The sequence below is a fragment of the Prinia subflava genome, chromosome 1 (assembly GCF_021018805.1).
Source record: "Prinia subflava isolate CZ2003 ecotype Zambia chromosome 1, Cam_Psub_1.2, whole genome shotgun sequence".
In the NCBI taxonomy this organism is placed as follows: domain Eukaryota; kingdom Metazoa; phylum Chordata; class Aves; order Passeriformes; family Cisticolidae; genus Prinia; species Prinia subflava.
The window spans coordinates 85,936,294-85,949,713 of NC_086247.1; the positions used below are offsets into that span (position 1 = coordinate 85,936,294).

General features: G+C 44.7%; 1 protein-coding gene across 1 annotated transcript; it reads left to right on the plus strand.

Moving 5' to 3' along the window:
- Positions 1 to 7,640: 7,640 nt before the first annotated feature.
- On the plus strand, positions 7,641 to 13,061 carry PPP1R3G (protein phosphatase 1 regulatory subunit 3G). The gene has a single exon (XM_063401808.1). It carries the CDS (start codon positions 7,781 to 7,783, stop codon positions 8,624 to 8,626), a length of 846 nt encoding a protein of 281 aa, XP_063257878.1. The 5' UTR covers positions 7,641 to 7,780; the 3' UTR covers positions 8,627 to 13,061.
- The last annotated feature ends 359 nt before the right edge of the window (positions 13,062 to 13,420 follow it).

Genomic DNA, 13,420 nt, shown 5'->3' on the forward strand with positions numbered 1-13,420 from the left:
CCCATCATTCTTTTAAAATGGATTTTTTTGTGGGTAATTAATATTAGGCTCTGTTCTACTATTTAGGAAAAAAGTAATGGTACATTGATTTGATGAAATGCAGCATATTGCCCATTGAAATGTGGGCACTACAAAAAAGTAGACAATGTATTTTATTTACCTGAGTTTGCTGGACAAGGTTTATGTGTGTCTGCATTTTAAATTGCTGTTGTTTAACACAAACTTGGACTAGGAGCATGACTTGAGAGAAATTGCTCTTGAGGGCGCAGTAGCAGACATGAACTCGTGCATGAAAGTAAGCACAGCATTTCAGTGGCTCCACCTAGTATCATCCACCCAATTAGGTTTATATTTTACAATGCTTATAGCATTTTATAGCATCAGCTTGGGGGAACATGTTTCCCAATCCTGCAAAGACATGACTTTGCTGAAATAATGTAATAGAATTAAATACCTGCTAAAATTACTTGGAAGCTTAGGTCAAGTAATTTTACCTGACCACCAGCATCACTGCAGTTTGTTCATAAATTCTTTACAAACAGTAATAATAATAATAATAATAACTTTTATATGACAGGTGCAGCAGCAACCCTGACTTCATGTTCACACACCTCCTTCATGCTTTAACCAGCGATTCCTGCCTTTTCTTCTCCCCACCCTGGGCTGCAGCAGGTCACCTCTTGAAGTTTGCTAATGCACCCTTTCGTGTTTGTTAGATTACTACTCTGACAGGATCATGTGTGCCTCGTATTGAAGAGCTTCAACTCTGATTTTCCTCAAATAGAAAGTCCTGGTTTTAGAATGTTTTCTGATTTTAACGTGTTAGATAACACTGGTTGCATTTGTGGGACAGGTGATCTTTTACGTTATTTCAGTTTTTCATTTTGTTGCTGGAGAGGAATGTATTTGCAATCAGATGAAACTGAAAAGGAATGACAATTAGCCACACCACCAGATGGAGCTTCTTTTCTGCCTTTCCTGCTAAAGGTGCTGAAGCTGTGGAACTGAACTCACTGGGACTGTGGGACTTCTAACTGTTTTTACAGTCAATGAAATAGAAAACTGTCTTTCTATTTTTATTTCTGGTGATGCAGGACTAAGCATCACTGCATTCATAGATGGCTACTTCAGCAATTTTTATTTGTGTATTGTTAATGAGAGCTATTGTGCCAGTCCTTTGCTTTTATAGGGTTAGGCTCTATCATGCAGTCCTATGTCTTCTTCATACACTTGAGAGTTTTCAAGTACAGGCTCACTTATTAGAATGGCACACTAATACTAAAGCAGTGCACATTTCTGCTGTTCTTTCATTCCTACTCTAAAAACTACTAACATTCTTTAGAAAAGCAAATCTCTCTCTATTCAGCCCACTACATAATCTGTTTTATTCACTGAAATTCAACTCTGAAGTCTCCTTGTGTCCTTTTAGATGTATTGTGTTCCAGATTCCTAGTCACTTGTTTATATACACATCGAATGAAGTTATGATGTTCATAAGTCATGAGAATCGATATAAATGACTGTGATAAACAGTCTCTCTCTTTACAGGATATATTCTATCAGAGACCTGTTTTGCTATCTGGTATCATAGCTGAGCTATTGAGAACTGACTGTAACTGGGAAAATGCAGAGAGACAGGGTTGAATTTATTCCTTTTTTGACAGTGTGAAAAAACACATTCAAGCCAACAAATCTCAATGCAGCATTTATACAGCAAGATGGCTTGGAAGCCTATTCCCGTTTTAGCCCAAGACATGGGACAACTTACCCAGCTGGGTAAGTGACTGCTGGACTGGAAAGGTTGGCCTACGCTTGCCAGGAGTCATTAGAACAGGCTAGATTTCCCAACTCTGTTTTCCCAAAGGACGGGGAGGTACCTGAGCTGATGAGGTCAGGCTAGCGTTCCATTGTGCCACGTCAAACACAACTCTGACCAGCAGCAAGGTTTTGCCAGCCAACGTCATGGAGGTCCTTCTGACCAGCTGGCAAATTCTGCTGTCCTGGGAGAGACCAAAGGAGTTCATGCCACTATTGATTTTGAGTGAGCTATGCGCCTTGCTGCTGGTAACAAAGGCAAACACAAAAAGACAAAACAGAATTAATGTGGGTACAAGTTCACGTTGTTTTCCATTTTCATGCTGCATTTCCAATGAGTAAAAAAATCTAACGCTGTAGAGTGGGAAGAAAGGAGGGGGGAAAATCTAATGGCTCAGACATGTAATGGTCATGTGCTAACAACTCAAAAAGGTGATCTAGAGATGTGTTGTTTTGTCATGTTTTATATCCTTTCCAGTACTTAATTTTGGTGGGGGCGTCAAGCATTTGGAATTTCTGAGTGTCCTTAGACAAGAGGTGAACATCTTCTGTATGAATAAGTTTCCTTACAGAATTTTAAGAAGGCATTGTGTTATGTTTTCCAAAGGCAGGCTGCTATGTGGCAGGACAGGGCAGGAGCAAAATCCAACGACTTAAGAAAGAAAGAAAGAAAGAAAGAAAGAAAAACAAGTTAATTATTTTAATACTTCAGCAATAGTTTTGGGGGTAGAATGCCCTTTGTATTAACCTGCTCTGGGTAAGATTGAGCTTACTTGCCAAAATCCAAAGCAGTACATTAGCATAATGTAGGGCAAGAATTTGAACAAGTTATACTTTTCCTGGATTGAAAAAACAAACCCTGAAACAACCAAACAAAACCCCACATAAACATAGAGGTTTTACATGTGAGAACCTGGATCCTAGTGTTCATCAGAAACTTTTGAAAGAGATGCGGTTCTGCAACTTTCTGGAGATCCACATCAAAACAAACAAAACCCATAAAACAAAACCCTTTTCAACTCCTATGCTGTGAATACCCTTTGGAACCTGAAACCATTTTTTCTCACTGGTAATCTGAACTTTTCAGAGACTGTTTATTTGAGTTAAATTGTTGAAATGCAACAAGCTATAAGGAAGGCAGGATGACAACTTGTACAAGGGACAGGGTTTTTATCACCATATAATTTACTGATTAAAAGATTGACAAATGGCCTAAGCTTTTCAGTGTATCACATGAACATAAAAGGTTTAAATACCTTATAAATACAAAAGGTATTAAACCTATCTTGACACCTTTATGAACTACAAGATCAAAGCAATACTGCTGAAATCTTAGTGAATGTAAAGCTTTTGTGCAACACGGTTTTGTCACAGTTAATGCCAATTTCATTCTGAATTTAGAATCCTTTGTGCCATTACTATATATTTACTTGTCATGAAGAACGGCAATGGTGATTTTATACCAGACATAGGGAAATCTTGGACTTACCGAAATCAGTGACAAAACTCCACCTTCAAGGAGGTCAGCATTTCACCCAAATGAAGAGACATCCCCTGCCTTACTGGCAAAGACTTGGTATTAGTAATTGAAAAGGATATTCAACATCTTTATAGGAAACACAGCCATTGCTGTAGTTCAGAAAAACTGAGTAAGTGTATTTTCATGCATTTAATCTCATTAGGAACATCAGATGAAAGTCTGCTGAGACACAAGTAAAACTATACAGCAGAGATCTCTAAAAGTGCTGTCTGAGAGACTCAAAGCTCTAAAGGGTTTTGCTTGCTGGGCATCCTGCAGAAATTACATTTAAATATTCGTATTTAAGATTTGGAAATTCCAGTAATCACTTCCATGTATTTGCTTCTATTTCAGTACTTTTCCCATTATGGACCTAATGCATGCCTTTTTGAAGTACAGCTGCTTGGTTTATCTGCATAAAGAAGAAAATTAGGTCCAATAATCTAACTTCAGAATAATTTCTATTTGTATATTGTGTAGACCCGCTGAGTTGTTTATTCAGTGTTTGACCATCCTCATTAACATAGCAAACTGAAATCCCATCCTTACTGGAAACACAGAGAAGCTAGAATTTCATATAGGATAGGGAACATCTTACTTTTTGTTTTTAGTAATTGAGGAGGCTATTAATACCCTTGCTGGCATTTTTGTACAAAAACCATGACTGCTAAAACTGGGATGAGATGATAATTTTCAAAACAAAGCAAGAATGTTGTTTGAACGAATGCTGCTAGCATTTGAAAAAGGTGGTATTAATTTTGTGTGTGAACTGTGATAATCCCTGCCTATTTCTAAATCCCTGTAAATTGTTTCATAGATCTTAGGAGTTATGACTCTTTCACGTTTTCTGACAAGCTATTGCCATGGGAGATACAACACTTAAGTAGGAAATGGAGAGATCTGGCACATTTGAACTAGGTACATCCAAAATTTGAATACACTACCTTGGACTAACTGGAAAATATGATAGCTTTGGGTTTGAAAGTTGAAGGTAATATTGAAAGTGCATTAAAAGAAATGATGAACAGTATTTGAATGGCTTTCTGTTTTACATTGTGTGGTTGAGTTGAATCTACAGATTCCTCCAGTTACCTGGCTCTGGGTATCTGCAAACAAATATTTTCATATTAATTTCCTGTTCAAATGATGACAACTATCAATCCAAGAAGCTTGACCAATTTATCAAGCTCCATATCAAATAAAGCTCCAGCCAAAATCCCTGATCTAATGACTCCTGAGAAATGCATTCCCATCAATAATAGTGAGAACTGAAAAGCAATACCATGGATTGATTACCACTGATTTTCACTTTTTTTTTTTTTAATGTCATTTTCAGTAATCATCTTAGGATGCAAATGCTTCTGCAAAATGTGTGTGCTGATTGCAAGATGGGGTCAAGGTGGCCTGTAGTGAAATAAGAAGCAGGGAAATGAAAGAAAGCGCTGTGTTGATGCTGTGTGTAGTTGATAACCCTAAACATATCTGGTCCAGGGTCCGGGAATGCAAAAAGTCTCATGGCTGCTAATAATGCTATCCCTCTTTCACTAGAAAATTCCTCAGGTTTTATCACATTTTTTTTAACAGCAAATGTGGTAAAGTACTTAGAAGCCTGAGACCCGGGTTGCACCATTCTTTTAGGAGAAGCCATTTTAAAACATGTAAGAGAACACGAAATGCCTCCTCAACTAATGTCCTCTGGCAAGGTTTGTTGTGTAGTTGAACATCTGTTCTAAAGGTTTATCTGATTTATTACTCCTTTCAAAATGGTAGCAATTGATTCACACTAAAATATGAGTTTGTGTGCTGTTAATTGCCTGATTTAATTATTTTCCTGCAATATGGATTCATGTTGGCTTAACTGCTTTTGCTTATTTTCTACGAATTGTAGTTATTTTTGCAGTTATGGAACATATAAGAAATGTGTATTAATTGCTACCATATTACTTAACTCTTATCAATATTTACAGTTGTTTTCCCTTTTTGCTGTCCCTTATTTTGCTTAAACCTTTCACATTACTCTGAAATTTCTAGTAGTCCAAATGGTTTTGCCTTATGAGCAAATGGCACAATTTTTTCCCTTCGCTGCTTAAAACATTTGCTAATGATTTGGCAAGCTGGGATAGTTTCCACATGCGGAAGTAAGAGCTAGTTTCTTAATTTCTGCTTTCCCCACCATATTGTAGATAGCACTTCAAGAAATTAAAGTAGCAGCGTTGAATTTTAGGTGAGGATTCTTGAACATATTTTAAGTACTAAGCACCCTTATCCCACACATCATATATTTATTTTCTTCTTCCCAGCTTGGTAATTTGGGGTGCCACAAGCCTCAGACAGGTGAGTGAGGAGGTCTCACTTCCAGGCACAAGTAAGGAAGTGCTTGCAACCTGTTTTCATCACAGTGAGTGTTACTTAACAGGAGAGGGTTTGTGAGACACCCAGAATTCCCATCCACCGCTCTGCTAGAGACACCAGCAGCTTGGGAGTGATGATGCAAACAGGTGACACCAGCACCTTTGCTGCCTGTCCAGGAAGAGGACAGTTGAGTTCCTCCTTCCTGTGCAGCACCACAGAGCTCAGCTGAGTAACTCAGGACCACGGTCTGTGGTTCAGCACCAGAAAGTTGAGGCTGGTTGGGTCCAAGGGCTGACTTGGTGGCACACCAGCTCCCTTGGAGCGGACAAGGCAAAGGAGCGCTCCCATGAAGGGTTTAGCCAACAGCCTGCCTCATGTGGCAGCTCCCAGCAGAGCTGGGGATCAGCAGCTGACTGCAAACTGGTGTTCATCGTGTATTCCATCAGCACAGTGGGCGCCAGCCAGGAGGTTTGTCCTTCGTTCCTCTTCTGACAATGCCCTAAACCAAACGACAAGGAAATGTCGAGAGGTCAGACTCCTCCAGCACTCCTGAGGAACTGTTCGTGTGCAGCTCCTCCGCCAAGGTGTGGCAAGAACATCCTCGCAGCGGTGTCTGCCAGGAAAACTGTTTGGTGATGTTTCTGCTGCTCTGACGTTCATTCCTCTGCGAGACCCACACTGCACACTCACTTGAACTGCAGCGTATTCACTCACACTGGGAGGCTGCTTTTTGGCAACCAGGCTGATACTAAAAATAAAACAACCTATGCAAAACAAACAAAAATCCTTCTTGCTAAATCCAAAGTGGGAGTATGTTGCTTCTAAAAGCACTGGCTTGTCTGCATTCTTGGTATCTCTTCCATCAGAAAAAGAACGGAGGGCAGCTTAATAATGTCATATTTTTGCAATCATCCGTGCAAATCACCCCAGGCAGTCGCTGTGGCACACACAAAGTATAGGACCAAGTTTGGAAACTTCTCAGATATGGACCTCATCCTACTTATAAAAGCATGTTATAAGGATGCTGTTGCATGCCTACATCCATGCATCATGCCCACAAAATAAAATGGATAGGGATACTACTTCTCTTTATTTATTTAGGGACAATGCCTGTATTTTGTTTTCTCTTCTTGTTTTTCTGCTTTTTTAACTGGAAACTTTGGAGATAGCCTGACTTTCTAAAAGGGTGTTTGTGCACCCTTGTGTGCCTCCTGAGCCTTTGGACTCGATTTTACTCAAGTAACAGTACAGTTAGTCCTGAGTGTGGGCACCAAAATAGAGATTTGCTTACAAAACATATAGTTTAAAAAGTTCATGCCTTTGGAATTTGTTTTACCTTTGGGGTTTTGTCCTTGATCTCTGGTCTCAAAGATTTTCTCTGCAGTTGGAGGGTGCAAACTGATTTACACACAAAAGCCAGGGGGTCTCACAAACTCGCAGCCGCAGACGAGCGCGGCTCCCGGGCAGCACCCGGCCCTTCTTACGCCCAGGCCGGCGGGGAGGGCGGCGGCTCCGCTCCCACCGCCTCCCGTTCCCTGCACGGATGGAACTCCTCGGTGATGCCGCCTGGGGCTGGGGGGCTCCTGCTTAACCCTGGCCCTCCGGGCTCTTTCTTCGGTGAACCTTCGAAGCCTAAATAACGACGACGGTGATGATAATAATAATAACAAGTAATTAATTACAGCAATAACGAAGCCTGCTCCGGCAGCTCCCCGGCCCGGGTGTGCGGGGCGGGGAGGCGCGGGGGATCCCGGCGGGGCCCCGCGGGGCGCCTCCGGCCGCTGCCCGCCTCTGCTCCAAGCCCGTAAAACCGGGAGCGTTGCTCGCAGCTCGCTGCTCCGCGCCCTGGTAACCGCGGCCCCCGCGGGCGGGAGGACGTGCGGGGCCGCCCGTCGCGGCCCTTTCCGCGTAGCCCGTCCAGGGAGGTCCCGCCCCCGCCCGCGGCCGCCCCAGCCCCGCGGGGAGGCTCCGGGGCCGGCGGGGGGGCGCGCCCCCAGCCCGGGGCCTGCGGCGGGGGCGCCGGATAAAGCGGTGCCGGCCCGCCCGCCTGGCGGCACAGGGGCGGCCGGGACGGGCCCAGCGGGGCGCCCCGCCATGGCGAGCCCCGCACGCCCGCGGCAGGAGCTGGCGGCCGAGGAGCGGCGGCTCCGCGGCGCGGCCCCGACGGTGCCCCGCGAGGCCCGGCGGGAGCTGGCGGCGGGGGAGCGCCTGGTGCTGCTGGAGCTGCGCCGCTGCGGGCGGCCGCCGTCCCCCGGCCCCGGCGAGCGGCAGGAGGAGGGGGAGGAGGAGGAAGAGGAGGGGGAGGCGGCGGCGGGCGAAGATTGTTGCGGCAAGTGCAAGAAGCGGGTGCAGTTCGCCGACTCGCTGGGGCTGAGCCTCGCCAGCGTCAAGCACTTCAGCGACGCCGAGGAGCCGCAGGTGCCGCCCGCCGCGCTCTCGCACCTGCAGAGCCCGCCCGGCGAGGAGCGGGACCCGCCGCCGCCCGGCGCCGAGGCCGCGCCGCCCGCGCTGCTGCTGGTGCCCGACTTCCCCGAGGGCGGCGAGCCCGGCGCCGAGCGCCTGCGGCGGCAGCGCGTCTGCCTGGAGCGCCTGGGGCGGCCCGCGGCGCCCACCGACGTGCGGGGCACGGTGCAGGTGCTGGGCGGCCCCGGCCCCAAGGAGGTGACGGTGCGCTACACCTTCAACGAGTGGCTCTCCTTCGTGGACGTCCCGGCCGCGCCGCTGCCCCCCGAGCCGCCGGCCGAGCGCTACGGCTTCACCCTGTGCGTGCCGCCGAGCCTGCGGGAGGGCTCGGCCCTGCACTTCGCCATCCGCTACCGCAGCCCGCAGGGCGAGTTCTGGGACAACAACGGCGGCCGCAACTACACGCTGCGCTGCTGCGGCTGCCCCGGGGGCGGCCCCGCCGCCGCCCCGCCGGGCCCCGCCGCCCCCCGCTACTGAGGCGGGCCGGGCCAGGGGAGCCCAGGGCAGCCGGAGGGACAGGCACAGCGCAGGGGCCGCACCCCGCGCCCGGAGCGGAGAGAGCCGGCGCGCCGAGGGCCCCGTCCCGGAGAACGCCCCAAGTCTGGTGGTTTTTAAGCAGGAGCTTCAGTTCCTGCCAGCGAAAGATGGATGTGCGTAGGCTCGCATTGCTGTGGCTTGTGGAATTGTTCTCCTTTTTGTCTTTTTTTTTTTTGTCTTTTTTTTTTCCTTTTTTTTTTTTTGTTTTGTTTTGTTTTTTGAGAGAGAGAGAGCAAGGAGACTGAGTAGCCTGGGCTCTGCTTTTCCCGTCTTGAAGTGAATTTTGAGGTCTTGATTTGGGCTTGATTCCACTTACCCGATTAGTCAAGAGCACCCGTGTGAAAACTTGGTGGCGCGTTCGCTACAGATTTAACTTAGGATCCCAGTTTTCCTGTTCTCAGATCCATTTGAAAGACACGGTACTGCGACAGCATGCTTTGTCCTTTTCCTGTTATTTTCTCTTAGTTCACCGGACTCCGTAACAATACGCTTCACTGTTGTGAGCACCTGTCAAGCCCGTGACAGGCTTGCGTGCCCGTCGCACCTTTGCCATGGCTGCGGCAGCTCTGAACAGCAGGCACTCTGTTTTGGGGCTGGAGCTGGGGCTGGACTGCGCTGCCCTGGTTTTTGTCACTCAACACACGGCGATACCGCTCCCCAGGCTCGCATGGAGATCCCGTCTGGCTAATAGCAGCCAACAGGGACTTCTGCAGAAATGTTTTCGCTTAAAATAGACTGGTGACTTCTTTTCACACAACTGACGAGTCTAAAACCAGGACGAAGGAGGAGTTAAAATACTTGCTGATGCTGTGGTTATCAGGAGAACTTTGGTAACACCTTTGGGTCGTGCACTGTGAAGTGAAAGATGGTGTCTGTCTCGTACACGGTTCTGCATTTTCATATTTGGGTCTGGTTTGGATGACCCTTCTCACTGGGGAGTGACGCTGCAACACAGAGAGGGTGTCCTCAGTAACAAATGGAAACAAGTGCCTTAGTTCAGCTCTCCTTACATTTTGCACCACATTTCTCAAGTATTTATAATTTATTCAGCTTTTTTGCTACATATTTTTCTGTATTTGTATGTTGCTGGGGAAGGACTTTGTCGTGCACACAGCTGGACTTTACGGCGCTGGACACTTGAATTGATTTTATAGTCTTCACTCCTGCACTGCAAGCCTAGAGGTTGACTACTACTGGTGTCCCAACTCTTGAAATTAACCAAAACCACCAATGCCAATGGGTTTGTAAGAATAAAAAAAAGTTTTAAAAAAAGACATAAAGCTCACCATTACACATATTTTCTTATTTTTTTTTCTATTTAGCAAAACGTAACAGGAAGCTTCAGAGTTCTGCAACCTGGTTGTGTCCCACCTTGTCGTGTGTGTGTCCTGACCAGGGATGATCCTGTCTGTGAGCAGTGTTTAGGGCTGTAGCTGAAAATGACTGTTGTCCTGCCAGAGCCACGAGGCAGATCACCCACTCAGTCCCTGGCAGCCCCTGTGACAGGCAGCTTGAGCAGAGCTGTGGTGTGAGGAAGTTTTACTAGAATGGGTAGAAAGTAGATGGATTTCAGTCATGTTTTGTTCTGGCTCTTCTGCAACTTTGACTCTTCTTGTTTTCTTTTGATACAGTACCTCAAAATATGGGTTATTTTTGGTTAATGAAGAATAGGTAAGACATTGCCAGAATGCAGAAAATGCCCTGGCCTGGATGTATGGCCTTCAGTAAGCTCATGGAATGTCATTTTCCTTTCTTGAAACAGAGCATACAGTGAGATTTCTCAGGTCTTCGTTTCCTCTGAAGATGTAAACCATCTTAAAGGCTATTATGATGAGAACATTAGAAAAAATAGCTTCTTTGTAAAATTTGCCATAATTGAGAATATTTTCAAGCCTACAGCTAACCTGCCTTTTGAGATGGCTGGAACAGACCCAGAGCTAAAAGCAGGGAGTCTGTTGGGGGAAAGACCTGAGGCAGAGGGAGTTTCAGACTAAGGGTCCTACAGTTCTGATCACATCCACACTGCTGCTGAAACACAGCTTGTCCTCCCTCCTCCCAAAAAAGCCTGTATCTACACCACAGTGTAAGGAAACAGCCAGAGACAAGGAGGTGTTTAATTCCATCAGAAACCATTCTGCTGTTAGACAGTATCAGTTGCTTTGACAAGGCAGAGAGGGAAAGCTCTCTGCAGGAAGACAGAAGTTCATACTGTTGTCCTTGAAGTTACAAGTGAACTCTTGCCACAAAGATTTTAAGGGAAAATAGTGAACTCTACTACTTCCCTACACAGGTTTAAGTCTATCATGCATTACAGGATTATAGGGTGTTACGTGGATAGCCTGGTATGAATTAGCCTTTCTTCAGATTGCTGCATCTATGAAATGGTGTGCTCTTAAACCGATGTGTAGTGCAGTGTCAAGACTGATCTTTCAGTACAATGTAATATTTGGGATTTCTGGAGCCCATTCCTTATTCCGTGCTTTGTCTATTAGTTGCTTCAGAGAAGAAGGAAACATCGTCAGAAAAAGGAGGGGAGGGATCTCTCCTTAGCAGAATTTAAAAGAGCAGCCATATTCTGATGGCTCTGTGTGGGCAGAGGTGATACCTTGAAGAATCCCGGCTAACTGTGCCGAGTGAAAGAGGCCTGGAAGTGTTCTCTGGTCCACTGTAAACATCGACATCCAGAACATGTAACATTTCTGTGTGCTTTTCTGATGTGTGACCTGAAATTCAAAATACAAGAAAGTACTTGCTGAGGCTAGACAGTAAAATCATCTGAGTGCTCCTGAAAATTGGTGCCAATCAAAAATCCTGCCAATTGTGTTAATTAAAGCACATTTTTGTGCTTTGATACCTGGTGAAGTGCTTTCATTTGTTAAGAATTACTTTTTGTGGAAGGAAGAAGACCTCTAGATGGGAGTCAGACGTTCTCACTTTTTGACAGATAGTACAGATCTGTACTCTTAAGATTTTACAGAAGCATAGATTTCTAAAGCAGGGTTCAAAGACAGCCTCCTTACACTTGTCTGTATTTTCATAGCTGAGGTTACTAAGGGCTATGGAAATGCAAGGCTTTATCAAAGATCACACTGGGCAGCAGTTGTAAAAATCCAACTGGACTGACTACATGAGTACCAAAGGCTTGCAAGCCTACATCAGCAAAACCCAGGGTTCCTGCACCTGGTCATAGGTTGAGACACATGGCGTAATTGCAACATTATTCTCAAAGGAAAAAAATCAACATGAAGTAGTTTTAATTCCATTAAAATCTAAAGGCCAGGAGAGTAAAATGTTAAGTGAAGCACTCTTTCTGTTTGGCTGCATTACTGTTAATGTATTTCATAAAGATTCAAATCATAACTTTTGGAGGATGTTCTCATAAACATGCTCCCTCCCCTAACCTAAATAAGAAATTTAACATCTATTGCACTTTTGGAAAAATGCCAGCTCCAAAGATTTTTATTTTATGCAGATTTCTGTTCTCCCACCATGGATTAAGGACGTAGGGTAGGAATAGCTGCCAAATGGTTTTATAGGTGTATATAAATGAAGAAAGTTTAATATAGTTGAAACTCTGTAGGGGTAACTCTGAAGGACATAAAAGTTAAATCTTCCTTAAGCAATTTTTGCCATGTACACTTACTTCTAAATTCAGATTTAAATTATTCAGAAAAGGGCTGTGAAGCTAAATTTACTTTGGTGTCCTGTATCTGTAAGCTTGCATGAAAACTACTTCTGTTTTATTTAAAATTGGAGCTTTCAGTCAGTACTTGGAAAGTCTGGCTTCTGCTCCCACTGGCTTCCCTGGGATCTGGATCCAGCCCAAAGTACTGCAGGAAGGTAAGGGAAATGATCTAGGTTTAATTGTCCATTCTGTTCAGAGTCTTGTGTTATGGGGTTAGGATAACATGGCACTGTGATGAATGTTCATCTGTCAGGAGTTCAAAATCTGCTGTCTGTGCATGGCAGTAATTAAATCACCTTAATTGTTTTTTCATGATCCTTTCTGAGAGAGGGAAAATTACTTGCCTTGGATTAGCATATTGCCAAACACTGTTATAAATATTTATGGGGTGTACTCTTTCAATAGAAAGCCTGTACATTCTTCACAGGTCTCCATAGTTCTTTTTCTCGAGCACAGAAGAGTAGTTACTTGAATGCACTAATTACCGTCATTTCCCCCTCTTGCAAAGCTTCAGCAGATACCGGTTTAACAGTAAGAAAGGTAAGTAGTTCAGAAAGAAGCATCTCTTGCAAAACATATTTAATTACCTCTGTAAGCTGTGGAATCTTTTTGAAGGTGCGTATGTTTGTGAAACAGGTTTGAGTTCCAAATTTTTTCCTTTTACGGTTGTAGAAAATACAGAGTTTTGGAAGAATTACTGGCTTCTCTGTTTGTTTTTTTCCTGCTTTCACATTAAAGCCTCATGCACTATTCTTATAATCTAAAATAGTGAAAAAAGAGAAAGTAGGAATTTAAACGCGCAATTAAAGAGCTGCACAGCTTAGTCCTTTTTTTTGTGAAGGTCATCAAGCAAAATATTCCCAAGAGTATGAAATAATTATGCCTGCGTTAAGAATGGTGGAACAAAGCGAACAGTATAGTCCTGACTTGAATAATGCCAGGATTTCACTGTAGATCATTATGGAAAACTCAGGAAAAGAGTCAGTGCACAGCTCTTTCATGGCTCTGTTTACGCGCACGTATGGTCTGTGCTGGGTATCGGGGGAGAT